This window comes from Panicum hallii, chromosome 4, assembly GCF_002211085.1.
Source record: "Panicum hallii strain FIL2 chromosome 4, PHallii_v3.1, whole genome shotgun sequence".
Lineage (NCBI taxonomy): Eukaryota > Viridiplantae > Streptophyta > Magnoliopsida > Poales > Poaceae > Panicum > Panicum hallii.
Window position 1 is genome coordinate 29,555,987 of NC_038045.1, and position 21,178 is coordinate 29,577,164.

Here is a 21,178-nt window from a genome sequence, read left to right on the forward strand (position 1 = left end):
TGCATTTATGAGTATCAAAGCCCAAAAAAACTTGATGTTTTATCAATTTCGTCACAATTCGGCCTAGAACACTGTGACATTTAAGCAAATTCATCACGAACAACAATTGCGATTGCCAAGGAAAAAAATCATCATATTCTGTATGAGAAAAATGGAAAAAAAAATTGCGATTACCAAGGATTGAACTTGGACCCTCTTGAGGGAGAAGCTTTGAACTTTCCATTGAGCTACCATTTAGTTTGTTCATCTTCTTGGTATTTACAAATGCAATACCATTGCACCATGTGTCATGTTATGGTAGTATATGGTAATAGAAACTATTTATAGCAAATTCATTTAATGCTAAAAATGGGTGCAAAACATGGGGTTTGAACTTGGGTCTACACCCCACCAAGCAAACACCTTACCACTACACCATGAGTCGAGTCCGAGACCTGAGCCTTAACCTCGGCAATCCTTATCACTGCACCGCTTCTTTGTTTGTGTTGGGTTGAAGCATTTCGCTGTACATGTACGTTATATTGGCGATCTTTTCCAATCCGCTCAGCTTAATCCAAAAAAATATCATGCCGTAGGAGATTCGAACCCTAGACATTGCACTCAAACGCCAGATGCCTTATCAATACATTACTTGCTTGCTTGCATGTCTTTTGAGGAATGTTTTGTTTATCTATTAAACAATGTATACTCTAATTTTCATAAAATCTAATGAAACTTTTATTTCAAGCTTAAACATCCATAAAATGATTCTGTGGTAATTTTCAGAATTTGTGGAGAAGTTTTAGATACTATTATCATTATTTTATAATAAGATTGCAAGTAGATGTTTGAATTATCCCTAACAAACATTTAAAATTTTCTTCCATTTTCAGGATATGAGCTATAATAGAACGGAGACACTTAAAATATATTTTTGGGATTTTTTAGATATTATTTGAGATACTTGTAGTTCAAATTGTAATTACTTTCAACAAGCATGCAGAAATTCATTTAAATGGTAGAAAACACCAAATCTATTTGAAAATTCTTGAAACTCCTACATGGCAACTTAGATGTTGTCTATTACATGTAAAAATTATATTGGAAGCTATAAGATAGATAGTTTTGCAATTTACTTCGCAAGGTTGTCTTAATTAGATATTTAAAAATAGAAAAACAACTTCTTCGCACAACAAGTGGCAATGTAAATCCACAAATGTTAATATGAGGGTAAAGGTAAGATTTTATCCAAATTTGAGGTATATATGAACAAGAAAAGACTTTAGGGTGTATGAACTTCAAAGTTTGAGTTGAGTTATATGAAACAGTGTGAAAGATTCATCCATTTTGTGAACAATGTATACCCTAATTCTCGCAAAATCTAATAAACTTTTATTTCAAGCTTAAACATCCATAAATGATTCTATGGCAATTTTTAGAATTTTTGAAGAAGTTTTAGATATTATTATCATCATTTTATAATAAGATTGCAGATAGAGGTTTGAATTATCCCTAACAAATAGTTAAAATTTTCTTCCATTTTCAGGATACGAGCTACAATAGAACGGAGACACTTAAATATATTTTTTGGGAACTTTTAGATATTATTTGAGATACTTGTAGTTCAAATTGTAATTACTCTCAACAAGCATGCAGAAATTTATTTAAACAATTAAAAATAGTAAATGAGTTATAAAATTATTAAAACTTCTACAAGATAAAATATATGCAGCCTATTACATGTTAAAAATGTATTTAGATATATAAGATAATTTTTGTTCCAAGTGATTTAGTTAGTTTCTTTTAGCAAATTTTAATTAGTTAGTTGAAAGAATATTAAATATTATTGGACTAAAAATAACATCAAATTCGGCCCCTCTTAACCAATATCGAATCTCATCTATCATCGAATCAGACCGGATATACGCTCCATCGTCAATAAATATCCTGCGCCAGCCTTACCGGCTGACCCTTCCCCCTCCCTCCTCCCCTAACTTCCCTCCTTCCCGTGCACCTCTCTCCCTCCGCTCCCCAGATCCACCGCTGCTTCTCCCAGATCCACCGGTCGCATCCCTTCCCAGAGCCGGCGGGGACCCGCGGGACCCGGTGCGTGCGGGGAGCAGCCCGCGGCGGGGACCGAGCTCGCAGGAGGCGCGCAGGAGCAGCGGCCAGCGGGGCGCGGGAGCGGCGCCTACCCTCGACGCGGCCCACGCGCCGCAACAGCAGCTCGCGCGCCCCCGCGACGGGGAGGCGGCCGTGCGTGCCCGCGGCCAAGCCTGTGCGAGGCCGACAGTCACGGCAAGGTGTCCTCGGCCTCCGGGACGGCGACAGCCGGGCCTGAGGTGACCGCGCGCTCGGACGGAGGCAGCTGCCAGCTGCCCGGCCGCATGTGCAGATTTAGCTGGAGCTCCGTCGGCCTACATGTTGAGCCCATCCCTGTGCGTCGCTCCCCCCTCTCAGATCCGGACGAGGAGGAGATGGCCATGGGCGAGGTGGAGGCGGAGCCCGAGGAGCAGGAGGCTGCAGCGGCCGCCGGGTTGAACCGCGGTCATGCAGTGCTGATCGAGAGCACTTAGGAATGAGAACCCAAAGATTACTAATGGCAGCTTGGGAGGCAATCGACCACTGCTCCCGCGCCGTGCTGACTCCTTCGAGAAGATAGATAAGGTACTTAGCGTGCGTCCTCGTAATTCTCCCATCTGCTTGTTTTATCTAGTTGCTGTGATGGTCAGTACTGTAGGCATTACATAGGAACTATGGATGTGTTTTTTCTTAATTCTCTTGAAAAGCAAATGCTTGAGCACATCTCTTCATTGTTCTGTCTTTTCTATTTATCATCTGTTGTAATGATTATTAAATATCTGCAAGGAATTTTTAGATTATGTTAGAGGTGCTTGTGCAAGTGCAAGCCTAGCTTTGGCCAAATTAATGGTAAAGAGATGCAGTTCATTTGTGCAAGCCTTGTTGCACGTCAGCTAGCAAATTCTTTAGTAAATTTACTTGCTGGGTAGCTTCTTTGGTGAATTACACACTACTGTCTCATGGTGGTACTCAGTTGTTTGATGATTGGAATATTGCTGGTGTTAGTTACCTGTCATAGTAGATCAGCTTGTTCTACCATCGTGCTTCCCTGGTTCACCATATGCATGCTAGATTTATCTTATTCCATACTAGTCTTGTCTGCATCGTAAGATATATTAGTGCTTTTTAATTACCTTGAGATGGCTTTGCTGCTTGCTTTAATTAAGATCTAATCTCTCTAAGTTGCAGTAACTAAGCACCTATCTTTTGCAAGCCTGGTCGAGTGCTTTTTAATTACCTTGAGATGGCTTTGCTGCTTGCTTTAATTAATATCTAATCTCTGTAAGTTGCAGTAACTAAGCACCTATCTTTTGCAAGCCTGGTCGTTTAATCTTATTGTTATCTTGAGTAGCAGCTCGTGCTTGTCATCGAGTACAGAAGCTGTTAGCTTGTTTATTTGCATGACCAATCAGCAATTCTTCCATATTGAGTGACCTGAACTCATGATTGAAATGCCTAACTAAATATGTACTATAGGAAGACCATAGGATTTTTTTTTGTTGCTCCCATGCCAATGCATAAATATGTAAAAAGTGTTATGTCCTTTTGTTTGCAGCACGCCAAAGCTAAATATATTGATGACGTGTTGATTCTCTCATGTGATCACCTCTACCGCATGGACTGTCCATGGACTTTGTTCAGGTCACTACCACATATAAATCATCTCCCATTTGGGTGTTTAAGTAATCCATTTTGATTTTGTCTTTTATAATTTAATTTGTAGTCTCATCGGCAAAGAGGTCTGAGCATCAACATCCGTGGATGTGAGCATGAATAATGCAAAACTTGAGCTCGTGCTTGAAGCATGGGTTTGGTTGAAGCTACTTTTTATTTGCTATATTATGAGATTTTGTGTTAGATTAACTAGAGATAGACTGATTTCACGCTGAATCGGAAAACTTTGATGTTGACATGTTGGATCAGAATTTATATACGGGCTTCATGATGATGGTTTGATTAGAAAATGAGCCATATTTTAATGGGCCGGATGTAAAATGGGCTTAGCTTTCTTCATTCATGAGCAGATATGTAAATGGGCTATATGCAAATAGGCCCAACTTGACCCAGTTGCTTGCTGCCACATCATCGTTCATGTTAGCATCCATGTGGAGACCACGTCATCAGCACTATCCACATCATCATCACGTCAGCAGCTATGTTATTGGCCATGTCAGCAGACACGTCATCCTCCATGCCATCTGTGTGCCATGTTGTTGGCCACGTCAGCAGACACGTCATTCTCCATGCCATCTTTGTGTGATGTGGTAATTGAATTTGTGATGCTTATTTTCATCATTAGTAATTGAATTTGTGATGTTTATTTTTATCATTAATATTGGGCTTGAGTTGGGCTGTGCGGGCTTCAGGCCATTATGTGATGGTCAAGAAACGTCATGGGTGGCTTCAATTTGTGATGATTTTGTAAAAATGCTGATTAATTTAATCTGTGACGCTCAATACATGATGTTATCTGAAATCACCAGACACTGCTTTATGATGGTTTTTCAGCGTTTCGTGATGAATTTTTTCCGTTACAAATTAAATGGTTTCTTGTAGTGTACAACCAAGATCTAAGGCAACACCCTTTCGGTGAATTAGTGACAAGCACATGAATTAAAGGGCTAACAAACCAGGCCAAAACTGTCTTAATTCTGCATGGCGCACCCATAACCACCATAATGGTAGGGCAGTCACCTAGACAAAGACTACTATGGCAGGGGTCGATCGACCCACCAGTTCGGCCGAACTAGCTCTGGGCCTTTGTTCACTCCAGCTTCCACATGACGCTCCCTGGTGCTCTCCTGAAGTCGGTTGGGCATGCCTCCATCTAAATTATGGGCTAAAACCAATCACTCCAAGTCTATAAATATTAGAGGAGTGGCTCCATTACGAGATATGCCATGTGACGGGTCCAAGGACCCGGGGTGCCTAGCGGACCCGCCTCCTGCTGGCATTCCAACTAGACCAAATATAGCATCTGGAATGAACGCCTATCTTCTTGGGCCGCGGCTTTGTCCAGACCGCTCAGGCCCATGGGAGGCGATCGGAGACTAGGTCCATACTATGGCTCCGACTGAAGGCTCCGGCCGGGCTCCACCTTACATGTGGCAACGTCCTCGACCGGCAAGGCCGGTTGGGGAGCCGGACCATACGCACCAGCGGGCTCCTAGGACAGACGCGGAGGATAAGGATGAGTTCCGGAGTCAACTTATCGTATAGGGCCAATCACTCCTCCCGTCACAGAGGGTACAGTCCCCTCTATTGCCACAGCGGGGGGCACTATTCCACCTGCCTGTTCTCGGGAAGGGATGGGATGCAACATCATCATAACATGGCGAACATGCTTCCATCACAACGGAGTGACCAGGCGTAGTGCTAAGGACGAGGCGTGATAGCCGTATTGTACCTATCGGCGTCCCCACGACCTCCGACCGACGGAGCATGACACGCAGGGATAAGACAATATGCTCGTCCTACGATGCAAGACTTGGACGGTGGTCACTAGAAGACTCCCACTGACGGGATGGACGGACCCAACTGACGAAGCTGACAACCCTGACCGGCGGGGTTGGGAGTTCTCTCATTCTATCCTTACACTCTTATTTCCACGGTAAGGAAGACCCTCTTGGATTGTAAAAGGGAGGGTCCTCCATCTAGGACACCAAGGGACCATAGACTCTCAAATCTCACAACTTCCGTTTGAAAGCTTGTAACTCCCCAATTCTCACGAGCACTTGGGCTCAAGCAATACATCCGACTGACCTCCGACTGGACGTAGGCATGATTACCTAAACTAGTATAAATCTTGAGTCATTGTGTGCTAGGCCACATCCGATCACGATGCGTAATACACACTTCGAGTAGGTTTAGCTGCCGACCATTTCCGAAACCGACACCATGCACACTTCTCTCTTGTGCTTTCACTCTCGTACCTGAGCTTATGGCTCACTCTAGAGGCCTAGCGTTGCCTCGGCGATGTTAGAAAATAGGAAGAGAGTGAGGGGAAGTCGAGGTGCCAGGTTTGTCAGCACTCTCCTCTAGCTTGTACCTCGATGGATGTTTATCAATTAAAGTAAGTATTCATGATTTTCTTTGCGCTTTAGTTTCATAGTTAAGTTTAGTTCTAGTCCCTAGTTACTTATAGGACCATCATTCACTAGTTTAGTGGATGCTCTAGTCTAAGACTCTTGACAGAGACGGATGTTCTTGCGCGAGGCTAGAGTTAGTAAAAGATGGTGTAGATATCGTGTCTAGACTAGACATTACCTTTGGTAGTGGTATACTCCACCGTTTGTAGAGGTAGGTGGCAGGTGGTGACAGCCCTATCCATCCTCAATAATCCTCCACGTCCGGGTATAGCGCAGAAGCCGTATTACGAAAGCAACCTGATTTTACTATCTTATCCATAGATTCTTAGCCTTAGAAATCATCTCCACCCATTACCTTTATCCAGTGTGGTATCCTTTGACGAACCTGAACCTTAGATAATACACTCACGTTTCTTATTGGAATACGATACATAGAATACTCCTGGGTGAAAGCTATAGCAGCAACGATACATGTACGCTTGCAGATTTATCAAATATGTTGGACACTTGGTGAAAATCCAGAGTAAGCTATGCTAACTAATGGCTTTTGGTGGAGATTCAGTGGCCTGTAAACTCTAGTGTTATTTGTAAAAATCCTTATTGACGTTTGCTGGAGATTATTTTAGTTATTTAGGGCATGAAACTGTCCAAAAGACTAAAGTGAAATATGCTTATTTAATTATGCTCTAAAACATAGTGTTTTTTAGAGTCACTAAAACATAGTGTTGATTTATGTTTCTAAATTGCTCACTGCCAGTTTATGGTCTCCATCTTGAGCTCAGCTCATTTTCATCCTGAATCGGGCCCTTATTTGGTCTAAAACTTCACTTGAGCTAAGGTTGTGCACAAGAAAAACTGAGGAATCTAGCAGTCATAGGATGGAGAATGGATGGCATCTAGCAAGGGGAAATGCAGCGGTTTCCTTCAGGATGTCAGAGAATCCACGCCAGGAAACGGCGTAGCGGTGCTGGATTTGGGCGGTGGGGATGGAATGGAGCGTCGCTGCTGGCATTAAGATTTGGTAGGAAGAAACCAAACGGACTAAAATTTAGACCTAGTTGACTAAACTTTAGTTGGGTGGATAGTCCACGTGCTTGGATCACCAAATGAACTAAAATTTAGACCCACGTATGTTAACGGGACCTTAGGGCAAGACTTCGATTTGGGGCCAGATTGGACAGAATTAGGCTCAGTTGAGAGATATCTGCTGGAGACAGACGGACGGACGGACGGACAAAGGAGGCGAAGAGGATCAGGTGTCCGTGTGATGGGGAAAGTAAAATTGTGGCTCTTTAAGTGGGAGTGACCCACCATCCGCGCTCGCACGTTGCATCCAAAAAGAAAAATGAAGCACCGGATATGATGTGTCATTTGAAGCATTGTTTGCATGACAAGAGCAATGTGCCAGTCGCAAAGATCGAACGAAGAACACACAATTGAAGCGCCAGTTTAATATATCAACCGATGGCCTCGTGAACAAAAATTCGATGAACATCAAAACCGAAGGAAAATTTTCGTCTTGGTCACTCGCTGATCCCAAGACAACGGCAGCGGAACACGTCTAACGACCGGCAAGGATCTGAAGCAGCAGGTCGTTCCACGTATCGATCGGTCCCGGCAGGCACCAGTGCAGGCAGTCAATGTCGAAGCCCTCGTGCTCGCCGGGGCCGTGGCCGTACCGGTCGGGGTGCCCGTCCGGCCGGCGCAGCATCATCTTGGTCACGTCCATCAGCCTCAGCCTCACGCCGTTCCTCCTCGCGGCCTCCGCCGCCGCCGCGAACTCCTCCAGCTGCGCCCTGTAGAACTCGCCCTCCGGCTCCGCCATCTCCACCGGATCCTCGGGGTCGGCCGGCTCCGTGGCCGTGCACTCCCCGCCGTCGAACCAGCCGCCGTTCTCGTAGTGCGTCGGCGCCACCGTCCGCAGGATCGCGGTCCCCTTGAACCCCTCCATCCCGGCGAGCACCCGCAGCACGGTGCGGAACGCGGCCCGCTGCGCGCGCTCCGGCCTGAGCGCGGTGACGTTCGCCATGCCGCAGCCGTGGCAACCGGCGACGCGGCCGCCGCGGTAGTACACGGCGGGACGCGCGAACCAGTGCGACGCGGACACGACCACGTAGTCGTGTCCCTTGGCCGCCGGCGCCCACCGCTGGTCGGGCTCGTCGATGTGGAGGTCGGTGGGGCCGGCGAACACCTCGCCCTGCCTGTCCGGCCCGACCGCCTCCGGCGGCCCCCGCGTCAGGCGCCACCGCACCTGGAACGGCGTCCAGAAGAAGGCCACCGTGAACCGGTGCGCCGGGAACCGCCAGTGCTCGAATCCCCCCGGCGAGCGCGACCTCTCCGGGGCCTCCACCTGCGCCAAGGTGCACACGAGCGACCGGACGTGGCTGCTGGCCAACGAGTCCCCGACGAAGAGGATCGACTTACCCCGGACGAGCCCGAAGAACCGCGCGGCGTCGAAGCGGCGGCCCAGCTCGTCGCCGCAGCTGTCGGGCCGCCACCGCCACCGCAGGAACTCCAGGCTCGGCTTGCTGTGCTTCATGCAGTTCTGGTAGCCCTCGATGAAGGCGCACGTCGCGTTGGTGTAGTATGGCTGCGCGGCGGGGTCGCGCACCCACTGGCCACGCGTCATGTCGCATTGGGCGCCGGAGCTGGAGGAGGTGGGTGACCACTGGAAGGGGCCGAGGAAAACGACCGAGAACGCAGCGGCGGCCAAGATGAGGAAGGCGACGAGGGCGGGAACGGACATGATCTTGGGAGCGTCATGGCGGGTGCGGCGAGCTCCGGCGAGGAGGCTGCGGAGGGAAAGGATCACCGGGAGTGTCTTCATGGGGTTGGCAGCCGGCAGACAGCGACGTCGTGGCTGTGGATCTCTACGCACTGCGCGGGAGCGCAGGTGCGTTGCTAATCTGGAGGCAGAATGTGTGATTCGTGATTATAATTTGGGATGATCAGTCAACGCAGCATATACAATGTTTGCTTAATAATTTTTTGTGCTGCTAGTACTAGTGCATATGTAGTGGGCGGGTCCCACTGACACCAAAAAGTCAACTCAGCGAGATGTGCTTCGCAAATGTTATGCACTGCATTCTTGGCCAGTGCAATGTATGAGCTGTCAGTACGGTATACTCCCTCTGTTCTGTTCCAAAATATTACGTTCTAAGTCGTTTTGGTAAATTTTTGGTGAATCTAAATATATAGTAAAAAATTATACATCTAAATAAACATTATATTTAGATATATAGCAAAATTTATAAATCTAAATTTATCAAATAATTTCAAATGATGGAAGTACCAAGAAAAATATATATATACGGACTATGCCTAGCGTATTTGCGAAACAAATTCTATTCAACTAGATTAAGCGTCTCCCTCCTCAACGTTAAGGTAAACTAAACACTGCCATAAACTCAACGTTAAGTAGTTTGTGGCCCAAACACACCACGACGCTGCGATCCCCTCGCCTCCGCATGAAACGTGCCATCCCACGTTTCAGAGACTTGGCCATCACCCCACCTAGTCCTACGACTCTGCTGAAAGAAAGGGAGCCGGTGCATGAACACATGCATCAACGACCTGTACAGACGCGCTCACAGATTGAGCTCCTTTATTCTAGCTAACTACCAATGACCGAGCTTGGATTACCCAACACACAGGTTCTCAATCTCTGTCACAACCTTTGACTGCGTTGCCGCCTCCAGCCGAAGTCCAGAGCACTCAGACTCTATGTGATCTGCCCCCTTCCTCCCCTCCTCCGGCGGCTTGCCGGCGGTAAGAGGGAGGGGGCCGGCCCCCTTTACTCTACTGTGAATATTAATAATCTAGTTAGTACTCTATATGTTTTGAGTGTGCCCGGATGGGCTTTCGGCGGTTGCGGGAGCTACGCCGATGCTCCCTTGCGTCCGTGCTGCTGCCGTCGTTCTTTTCTTCGCCAGCTGCTGCGGATGCAAGTTAAGCCCCAATAAAATAAATCCTCCCCTTTGTAATCCTTCCACCTGCTTCGATCTGGTTGCTCTGGCCTCTTTCTCGCCCTGCTGCGAGCTGCTGATTTTGTCTCGCCGGAGTGCTCGATTCGGGCATGAGCGCCGCTGGGGAGGGCGGCTACGTTGTGGTGGAGCTATCGCCTCGATGGCCATGGTTGCTGTCAACGACGGTGTCGAGGCTGCCGCAGGTAACGTCCTGGTTCGGTTGAGACGTCCTTGCTGGAGCCGTCGTGCGATGGCGCAGCGGCGGTGGAGCCTGCGGGGTTTGCGGGCAGAAGCCTTTCCGGCGGAGACTAGGTCACCGAGGTCGCCGTCGATGGTTCCTGCTCCTTCCTGGGGGCTGAGGGCTGTGCGGGTCCCACCCGGGCCTGGGCATGGCAACGTGCTGTGCTTGTCTGGTGGCTACCGCAACGGAGACGGAGGACACGTGTGCACACGTGTTGGGCGCACGAACAGGCTGCAGCCCAAGCTTGAGTTGTGCTCCACGTCTCTGCGCAGGCTGCCAATGAGGCATCAAGATGCCACCAATGCTTCGTTCTTTTGTTCGTTAGCCCACATGGAAGTGACAAAGCATCTACCAGCGTTCGGGTTGACCGCCGATATCAGTCGAAGCTGGTTCTCAGATTTAACGCTGGTAGATGTGGCGTCAATCACTCGAGTCCGGTGAAGCTCATATTATATCTACGGCTCAAGTCCTTCACTCCTCGAAGGCACAGGCCGATCGGACAGTCGAGGGGTGCGCGACTGTATTATCGGAGTGAGACAAGGAGGATATCCGATGTTGTCGTTGTGGCCACCTCTCTTTTGGCCCGGCGCCCCCAACGAAGACATCACCTGTGTGTGCTTCAGCAAAAGTTCGAACTACTAATAGATAGATCGCTCAGTTCCCTTTTTGTTGAGCACCTTTGTACGAGTCACAGCGCTGACTCTTCAATCGTAGCTACGGAGCTACATGTATGTTCTTTGGGTTCAGAATTCCCAAAGCTTTGTACTTTGTTTTCACTGCTTTAATATAATAGAGCACTTATAAAAAAAAAACCTTTGACTGCCTGCATTTGGACGAAGCAAGCACAGACTAGCACACTCAGCATACTGGACGCACTCGTCTTCAAGACGTATGCACACCGCGGGAAGTCACTTCTGAAATGGCACGAGCAGTTTGAATCACACCACTAATTTTTTTTAGATTAAGGCACACCACTAAAATACAAGCAGCAAAAGGGCCTATCTGTTGAGAAGGTGCGATTCAAACTGTGCAAGTCAATTCAGGCAGCCAAAATCAGAGCATGGAATGCAGTTTTGAACTACTGAAAATATGAGCTAAATTTCCTAGAAAGAATTATGTTCAGCTGAGTTGTAGAGAAGACTACCGATACTCTGTTTTGTGATCCTGTCACTATATTTTTCTGCTTTTGAGAAAAGGATTGTGTGACCTTTTTAACAAGAAAGCAAGGCTATTACTGAATTGCACATCCTGCATTTCGATCTCAAGAATGTACTGGTTGAGTCCAGCTGAGCAAAGTTGACATTTTGGAGGAGCTATGTAGGGCATGACGACTAAGCTGATGGATGAACCGCAACTCCAAACAACTGGTGGGTAGCATCATTCTTCATAGGAAAATCAAACATCTTGCTTACCTACCCGAGTAATTTTCACCTGCTTGTTTCCCTGTTCACTGGGCCATCCTGCAGCAAATGTGGTCCTAGATAGATCTGCAGTTAGATCACAATCAGCTCATGCAATGATCATATGCCAAATTAAAAGCAAGCTATAAGGGGGCAAAAAACAAACATCTTGTGGAGATGGTGATCTACTAGAACATATAATAATGGAAAATTTTAAAACGTGTAACCTTTTAAAGCTGACATTCTCTACTGGACTAGACATGCTCAGAATATACTACCAACAAACAAGCAACCAACCAGCTGATTCAACTTGCAGATTCAGGATGGGCTACTAGAAACAGAGTACACATATGCACCAAACACAGAGAAGATGATGTAGCTGCTACCAAATACTGTCAACACTGAACAACCACTAACATAACCGAATAACTGTTTCCTATCAACCACCATCCAATCTTATAATAGCTGAAACTATGCCACATTCGGATGACAAGTACCTCTAATTCAAAAGGGTAACACTAGCAAACAGTAAATAAGAAAAGAAAGGAAACCAACCAATATGGCTAAGGAATAATGCAGTGGTGTATGTCCTTCATCTCTCCCAAACTGCAAAAATGTAATCTGCGATTTTATTTTCATAAATATATGGAAATATATAGCGAAATAAGCACATGTGTATGTAATAAATATATCTGCTCAGTAAGATATATACACTGCGGATGATTCTTTTCACCTCGTGTGGGAAAGGTATAGAATAAACAGCCACACATGCACGCTTGCAGCATAATTTCACTTATCTGAAGAGAAGTTCAGATCTAGTCACCAGAACAAATAGCCCAGCTCCACAAATTCTCTTTGAGCTGGCTCCATAAAGGATTTGCATAGTTTATCTCAGTCTTCCACCCAGGTAGCAACGTGTCATTTATCTTAAATGAGAGTTAAATCATTCATCAAGCAAATTGAAAAGTTCTCTATCTTTCACATAAACCTATCTCTATTGTACATTAATCCTTTTATGCAAGTAACATAAGCACAGCTAGGTGGAGGATAGCAGGCTGCCAGCGGTGATGCATCAATATAATTGCAATTCACAAGCTATCATCTTCACATAATCAAGAACTGCGTAGGTATAATCAATCCATCTAACATATCTTCAAAACCTACTGAAAACTGTGTTCCTGGACCAACCAGGAGAACATAATATGCTAAATTTTTCAAAAAATTACTAATTTTTGAATTAGTGCTTACTATGCAAACAAAAGTAAAATCAAAACTTTTTCAAAGCGTTCAATAAATCTCACGGAGAACATAAGAGAACATCTGTGTGCAGTTCAATTTTATAGCTAGTTGTAGTAACACTTGTTTTCAGCTAACATCTTATACTCCGAAAATGTAAATCTGCCCTTGAGAAGGCTGCAGTGGAATGCAAGATTTTCATGCTGAAGGCCACAAAATTATATATGACATCTGCTATCAGTCTTGGCACTGGAAAATTTGATGCACTTATTTTACACAAACAATTAAAGTTGATTATTTCTGTCATAACTGTTAGAACTCAAAGATGTAGTGAACTTCTTTTCCATTTCATCAATATACAACCAGCCATAAATGGATAATTATAGAGCTTTGTAACCATAACAGTTGAACGTCTGAATGTGCCAATGTTAAACTATGTATTAGTAAACCTGGTTTGAACGAAATGAAAATCTAAGTAATTTCCAACAAGGAAATATCGAATGGTTGAAATGTATGGCCTTGATAAACTGCAACTGCATGAAGAGTGTAAATTCTAATCTAAGACTTAACCTTCTCATTAATGGCGCGCTTGTTTTCCTAAGTGACACTCTTATCACCCTTCAGTTGGTTCTTTTTCATGGCTATTGAGCACTGGTCAGGCCTTCTACCATTTGCATTCATCTCTGCTTGTGCCTTCCTCCGCCTCATGCGGTTCTCCTGCCTCAAACTCCTTAGAGCTTGTGCCCTCCTCTCAATCTCCAGTGCTTCTGAGAAGTTCCAGACCCTGACAGCACCATCCTCGCCCGCACATACAATCCTATCTGCACCAATGGCAATGGAGAAGAGATCACATCCAACGCCATGAAGCATCCTCTGCGGAGGCTCTATAGCGCTTGCATCAAAGCTCTTAACGCTGAAAGGCCCCTTTGATGATTTTTTTGGGGTTAGAAGCTTCCTCGAATCAATCAGTGCAATCCTACCATCACTCGAGGCTGAGACAAGCCATGGATACTCAAAAGCAAGAGAATGAACAGGGCCTGAATGTGGCACCCAAGTAGCAACTGGTTTACTGTCCTCATCATCATCAGAGACATCAGAAACATTAAACAAGCGAATAGCTCCATCCTCTCCACCAGTAAATAGCACATTAGCCAAGTGTGTCCGAGCCAGAGAATACGTGTTTCCAACATGTGCATTGGAAATTAAGCTTGTCAACTCGCTGTTCCTGATATCCCACACATATGCATCTCTACCAGCTGTACTAGCAATAGTGTTTCCATGAGGAGCAAGATCCCAAACCCAGTCCGCATGCATGAGCTTCTGCACACACTCCATGTGGGTCCTGTCCCAAACACGAACAGTCATGTCCCAAGAACCACTGTAAATCCTCAACGAATCTAAAGCAAGACAAGTCACAGGACCTTCATGGCCCCAGAGGCGAAATTCTGAAGTCTGATCAGTACCATTTCCAGAGATGTGGAATAGGTGAACATTCCCGTCAACAGCCCTCCAACACTGAATATAGGAATTGGTTCCTCCAGTCACTAAAAGCCTAGTGTCAGCTGCAACGGCCCTGATGGTGCCACCAAGTGGATGGGATGAATCAATCAAGAGCCCTTCCTCCATATTCCACATCCTAACCACAGAATCACGACCACCAGTGAAAATTAGATTTGCTGATGCCAGAAGGAACACGGCACGTACATCCTCATTGTGGCCACGAAGAACATCCACATTGCATTTCCCCATGAATGATTTACTTCGAAACTCCCGCTCCACAAAAAATGTTTTCCAGGACTTCCCATCTAGGGGACTACCTGGAACCACGGGCCCGTTTAGGGTGGCAGGAAGATTTGGAAGCCCCCATCTTTCACAGTACAATTTCTTCCATCCCTGATGATCTGTGGCTAAAGTATGCAGAAGGGTGGAGACACAAGATACAATTCCAAGCTCCTTTGCGTCAAGGCGTGCCAGGACCTCACAGACCAATGCAGCTGGCAAATCGGTGAAGCACCTGATACCACAGGTCGAGGCAGTGGCTTCACCACTCGCTTCATCAGCTTTCTTTGTATTAGAGTCTCTTGGAATTGATCCATAACTGGACTTCTGGTTCCCTAATTTGTCGCGGCTCTTCCAACCTTTAGCCTTCCAGTAGTGAGATAAGGGATTTGCCTGGATGATAGTACCCTCGGTGCAAATACTGGAGCGATTATTAGGCAAAGAAACTCCTCTTGCCTTGTTGCAGTCAAAGGCCATAAAATTGTGAAATCCAGCCTCAAGATGAATCTCCAATGAGCAATCCCCTCAATCCAGGAGAATCAGAACACGGTCGCCTGAAAAAGAAAATAAGGGAAATCAATGCCCAGACCTAGTATAGGACATGTGCACACGATATTTTTTTTCTCAAAAAGTCGAAGGTAGCAGATAAATACATAGCCAGATCTATTAACTGACATTGGATACCCTTTCCCAGTGCCCAAATCCACACCTGTGCGTAATACACATGCATACCCATCAGAAGACAGGTTAGATCTATAACTGACATCGCACTCGCATCTGCCGCAACCTCCCTTGCCCTCGGTTTCCCCCAACCTTGCCGACCCCCACCCTGCTCACAGCTGCAGCAATCTCACCCATGGAAGCATTGCAATGTCTCCTGGCATGATTTAGCGGCAGGAAACACCAGATACAGGAGGATTGGGAGGAACCATGGGCGACGTGAGGTAGGGCAAGCAACGAGCACAAGGGTTACCCAGCAGATAAATCCCACAGATTCGCTTTTCCTATTGCTAGCTGATCCTGCTCGATCCAAATTTCTTTTTCTTTCTATTTTTGTTGCGGCGGACTGATGCAATACTCCTATCTGTTTTTTAATCGTATTGCTTCTTAGGGTTTGATGTTCAATCTATGGACATTTGCCAATCAATTGATCACGAATTGCAGATTTCTTTGCCTATTCTTGAGTAATTTCCTGTGCAAGCTCGAACGTAAGCAATAAAAAAAACAATAGTTCTGCAGATTCATCTTTACCCTCTTTATCCAATTATCCTATGGGGATGGGCAAATCTTGCGAGGCTGCTGAATGGGCAATTGATGAATGTATTAGGGGGTCGGCAAGCACGGGTGTGGCCGAACCCTCCCAGCGACAGGTGTAGTCAGATCCGAACAGAAATAGCATGCATTAGGGTTTTGGGTGTTCGATTTCGCCCAGCAGGAAGGGAAGGGAATGAGCGGGCGTACCTGCCGGCTGCTCGTCGTCGGCGAAGCACCCGACGAAAACTTGACCAAGGGTGGCGCCGCTCGCCCTGTCGTCGCCGCCGCTAGAAAAGAGGGGACGAGAGAGATCGAGGCAAGTCAGGCAACGAGAGGAGCGGCGGAGAAAAGAAAAGGAGGCAACAAGACGCGCTTGGCTAACTAAGGCAGGGTAGCTTTTTTCGAATTAGCCCTTTGGTAAACACTTTTACAAATAGACTCTTAAGTCTTACCCAAACATGTTTACAAATAGACCCTTAGTTCATCGTGCACGGAATCGAAGCCGACTTGCCGAAGCACATGCCTCCACGCACCTTGGTCTAATACTTGCCATCGGCGAGAGCTCGGCATTAGATGCATGTGTGAAGTACCGAGGTACATGCTGACCAACACATATACACATGTTAGTCCTTGTGTATTCTAGATTTTGTAAAATTTATAAAAGAATAAATATATATTTGTTTGATGTGAGATCAACTTTCTTAGATTTAGAATGTTATATCTATGGCATTATAAAATTTTATGGACTCATAAAATGCATGCAAAATTTTTGGGACAAAAAATAATTTGTATATATTATTTATTTCATTGTTAGTTCATGCTAAATCAAGAAATTATGAAATTGATTTTGTTAGCTCTAGGTTTTCATGGTCTTTCATGTGCAACCGGTTTTATTTGGCATAGCACTATTGTTCACCACACATCACAGTTCATGACTTATTTTCCTAAATCTAGTCAATATTATCAAATACATAATAATTTATGAGTTTCAAAAATCAAGTGACGTGATATTGTTTAATAAGGCTTGGTAGGTGCTACATGGGGTCCAACGGTTGAACCAATTTAAACCTCACAACCGGTGGTGAGTTAGACCTATGGTTCGGTCCGTCCTGAGCCCGTTGAGCTTTGACTGATCATGTCTGTTGTAAGGCCGGGTTTGGTTAGAGAATCAGGATGAAAGGTATTCTTGCAGGCTTGATCCTGATTGAACAATTCAATTGAATTATTTTTCAGCTGAAAAATTGATTCGAAGTTGCCATGACACGAGATTGGGCATGAATTTTAAGTACGAGATCAACCAAATTTTTTCGTCCCAGCTCGAAAAAATGCTCAGGTTTACTTTGAGTCATGCTTGTGTAAGACGGCTTGGCTGGTTTGGATCTCAAAATTTGCGGTAAGTCAGAAGGATATGGAAAAAGAATTTTACCGATTTGGTCCTCTATATCGGGGATTGAACAGTTTGGCACTTTGGATCTTAAAATCCCTAACAGGTTGGTTACGGTTTGGACCATAAAAATAGGGACATGTCTAGTGCACCGAGAGTTGGAGAAAGCACGGCATAATCATCAAGTTGTTGTTAGTCTGTTGCTTAGTTCAGTTTGCAGCAGCAACATTTAGGATTTGTTTGGCACCATTCTGCCTACTATAAAAATGGCTCCAACTCCTGTTGGCGAAGCAGGATTTTTCTACCTCTCACTTGTCTAATTGTCTTGCTGGAAAAATGTTTGTTAGTTTTATGACTTTTTTTAGAATGAACTGAAGAGGTAAAATATCCGTTCTACCCTGCATATGTACAGTGGATGCACATATGAGTTTTATGTGTGCCCCGTTGATAATGTGATTTGCATAAAATAAAATTATTAATAAAATATATTTGAACACTATTGGTTCCATCTAACGTCTAGCAATGCCTCTCGAACCTCCGTCGCTGCGCTCGCGGTCGTCAGCCTTCTTATCTCCCCACTCACCTTCTTATCTCCCCACTCACCGCCGCACTTGCCCTAGCCTCCACCACCGTACTCGCCGATGTCCTTATCTCCCTACTCGCTACAACGCTCGCGGGCCTCTACCACCGTACTCCCTTGGGTCCTCATCTCCCTGCTTGCTGCAGCGCTTGCCCAGACCTCAGCCATCGGCTCCATGAATTATTGGTGCTCTAGAGTTTCACCTGGCAGAAGCACGTGCCTATGTGCGAGGGGAAGCAAAAGCGGCGCGGAGGAAACTGTGGAAGGAAAGAGGAGGAAACCATGCGGATGCATGAAAGGAGGTTGCGTGATTTTTTTTTCCATTTTTTGTGGGGCTCATTTAGAAGTTGTTTGGGAGGGTTTCTCCCAAAAACGACTTCACCGGTGAAGAAAAAACTAGTTTCAGCGATTTCTAGTTCATTTTTATCTTGGTTTGCAAAATGGTAAAATGGTTTCATGCTACAGTATTTTGATTTGTGCACAATAGGTGAAGTGGAATCCGGTAAAAATCCTCCAAATGGACCTTAAACACTTTAGGCGCTACTAGCTATGCCCTGATGGGCCGGCCAATTCACCACTGACGACGGACTGACTTTTTTTGTTGAACCAGACGACGGATTGACTTGGTGGGTTTAGGAAGAGGAGGTTGGGGCTTCTCGCAGTCTTACAGATGTAGGCCGTCTTGGGTTCCCGCCATTTCGGCACTGGGCCTTCTGCGTGCTTTTGGGCTGTTTGTGTTCGTCGGCTCGTCGCATGGAGTTTTCCCCCTCACTGTTCATTTCTCGACCTCTTTGGGAGGGAAACAAAGGGAATTTTTTTAAAAAAAGGGTTAAAAAATTTAAATTCGAAAATGGGTGCCGTTTGGAAGATTTCGAAAAATGGGTGCCTCCCGTCCGATCAACGGGCGGGAGGCGACATCCCGCCCATTGGATGTCGAGAAGGGGCCTCTTCGCGAAAGAAAACTTTTCTTATTCGCGAAGAGGCCCCTGATGCGGCATCCCGCCCGTCCAACGGGCGGGAGGGAGGCATCCCGCCCTCCCAACGGGCGGGACGCCCCTCCCCCCTCACCCACCCCTAATTCTCATAATATTCAACAAAAATCAACAAAAAAAGAAAGGGAGGAGAGGAAGAGAGGAGAGGAGAGGAGAGGAAAGGAAGCGGCAAAGCCCTGTCGACACGTCGGTTTGGAGCTATATTCTCGTTATAGTCGTATAATTATCAATTGTTTTTACAAATATTTGTTAGGGTAGTTATACGTAGAATAGTTTTCAGTATTTTCAATAGCTTTTAGAAATATATGTTTTTTAGAAATATTTGTTAGGGTAGTTTTATTTTAAATAGTTCTTAGTATTTTCAATAGTTTGTAGATATATTTCTTAGGGTAGTTATATTTTGAATAGTTTTTATAGTTTCAGTAGTTTTCAGATATATTTCTTAGGGTAGTTATATTTTGAATAGTTTTCAGTATTTTCAATAGCTTTTAGAAATATTTGTTATGGTAGTTATATTTTGAATAGTTTTTAGTAATTTTAATAGTTTTTATATACATTTCTTAGGGTAGTTGTGTTTTGAATAGTTTTTAGTATTTTCAATAGTTTTTAGGAATATTTCTTAGGGTAGTTATATTTTGAATAGTTTTTAGTATTTTCAATAGTTTTTAGGAATATTTCTTAGGGTAGTTATATTTTGAATAGTTTTTAGTAATTCAATAGTTTTTAGTAATTTTTTAGATATATTTCTTACGGTAGTTATATTTTAAATAGTTTTTTATATTTTCAATAGTTTTTAGGAATATTTCTTAGAGTAGTTATATTTTGAATAGTTTTTAGTAATTCAATAGTTTTTAGTAATTCAATAGTTTTTAGAAATATTTGTTAGGGCAGTTCTATTATAAATAGTTTTTAGTATTTTCAATTGTTTGTAGGAATATGTCTTACGGTACTTATATTTTTCATGCAGATATGGCGCAGACACCGGAGCTCCTTGACGTGAACATCGACCAACGGCACAGGCCGTTCCTGGCAGCGGTGGAAGGGCAGGAGCTTCACGAGTTGCGCCCTCGTGTAGCAAAGGAGTTGTTGCACCTGGACGACCGCTGGCTTGACAGGTGATACTTTTTATTTTTTTATAAAACTAATGTATAGCTTGTACGATAATTGTAACCACAATGCAAAATATACAGGTTACGTGAGGCTGGTTTGCTCTCACTCGCACGTATGCTTCAGGCCGGCAACGGCCAAGACGGTGGCGCCAAGAAGCGGATGCAGCTGGACCGCTCTCTACTTGCAGCGTTGCCGGACAGGTGGTGTCCGGAGACGCACACGTTCCACTTGCCGTGCGGGGAGATGGCCCCCACGTTGCAGGACGTGTCGTACCTGCTCGGGCTTCCCATTGCGGGTGAAGCTGTTGGCCCGGTTGCTGTGCCACCTATCTGGAGGGCGGAGCTGCAGGAGCGGTTTGCTCCAGCGAACCCGCCACTTTTTGTGAACGTACCTGATTTGCCCGGCCCCGCCAAGAGTTGAGTAATACAATTTAGGGTACGTCCAATTATTTTTTAATTAATTTAATTGAATCATATGTGACTACCTCTAAGTATTGAACAAATATATTTCAGACTCAGGATCTGCACCCTCTGGCTGGGCAGTACGAGGTGTCGCGATGCCTGGAGGCATATCTGTTGTGGTTGTTCAGCTGGACTCTTTTCTGCAACTCTACCGGCAATTATGTGGACAAGGTGCTCATGCAATACGTGCGCGCGATTACGAATGCGGAGCCGGGCCAGGTATCAGGGTGGAGTTAGGGATCGGCAGTGCTTGCTGCCACGTACGTGCACTGACGTGTCGCGGCAGAGACGACGTGGGGGCCTCCAGTTCATCTCATGCGTCCGCCCACATGTACACAGCTGGCCCGTCGACCTCTGTAGCACCGCATGCAGCGTCCAGCGGTACTACCACTAGTTCAAGCTGTAAGTCCTTTATATTTACCATTTCGATCACCTTTGATTTACACGGCTAATTTCGTTTGTTTTTATAGTCATGCACTCGACGGCAATGGGACCTCCTCCTGCAAGAATGGAGCCTCAGACGTTTGGCGCCTATGCTCCAGGAACGTCTCTCCCGTCGGGTTCGATGCCAGCTGCATCAGCTGCACCGTACTCTCAGGGCTATGCTCAGCATGCATGGTCGACGGG

At 45.4% G+C, this 21,178-nt stretch overlaps 1 protein-coding gene and 1 long non-coding RNA gene across 8 annotated transcripts; one reads left to right on the forward strand and one right to left on the reverse strand.

The window, feature by feature from the left end:
- The first annotated feature begins 1,960 nt into the window (after nt 1–1,960).
- LOC112891059 lies at nt 1,961–4,537 on the forward strand. Its single transcript, XR_003228403.1, has 3 exons — nt 1,961–2,646; nt 3,617–3,702; nt 3,785–4,537. It is a non-coding gene; the product is annotated as an uncharacterized LOC112891059 (long non-coding RNA).
- A 3,027-nt stretch (nt 4,538–7,564) lies between these two features.
- On the reverse strand, nt 7,565–16,386 carry LOC112889179 (F-box/WD-40 repeat-containing protein At5g21040-like). 7 transcript variants are annotated; one of them, XR_003228032.1, is made up of 5 exons: nt 16,232–16,386; nt 13,562–15,324; nt 12,311–12,361; nt 11,768–11,842; nt 11,119–11,269 (listed from the first exon to the last, which is right to left on the reverse strand). XR_003228032.1 is itself a non-coding variant. In XM_025955670.1 (4 exons), exon 4 carries the CDS (start codon nt 8,974–8,976, stop codon nt 7,711–7,713), a length of 1,266 nt encoding a protein of 421 aa, XP_025811455.1. In that variant the 5' UTR covers nt 8,977–9,055; nt 11,772–11,842; nt 12,311–12,361; nt 13,562–13,588; the 3' UTR covers nt 7,565–7,710. The 7 variants fall into 7 exon arrangements, 3 of the variants coding, with proteins under 3 accessions (XP_025811455.1, XP_025811454.1, XP_025811453.1); XR_003228031.1 differs by having other exon boundaries at nt 11,125–11,269; nt 11,772–11,842; XM_025955670.1 differs by lacking the exons at nt 11,119–11,269; nt 16,232–16,386 and adding an exon at nt 7,565–9,055 and having other exon boundaries at nt 11,772–11,842; nt 13,562–13,588.
- Between the last annotated feature and the right edge of the window lie 4,792 nt (nt 16,387–21,178).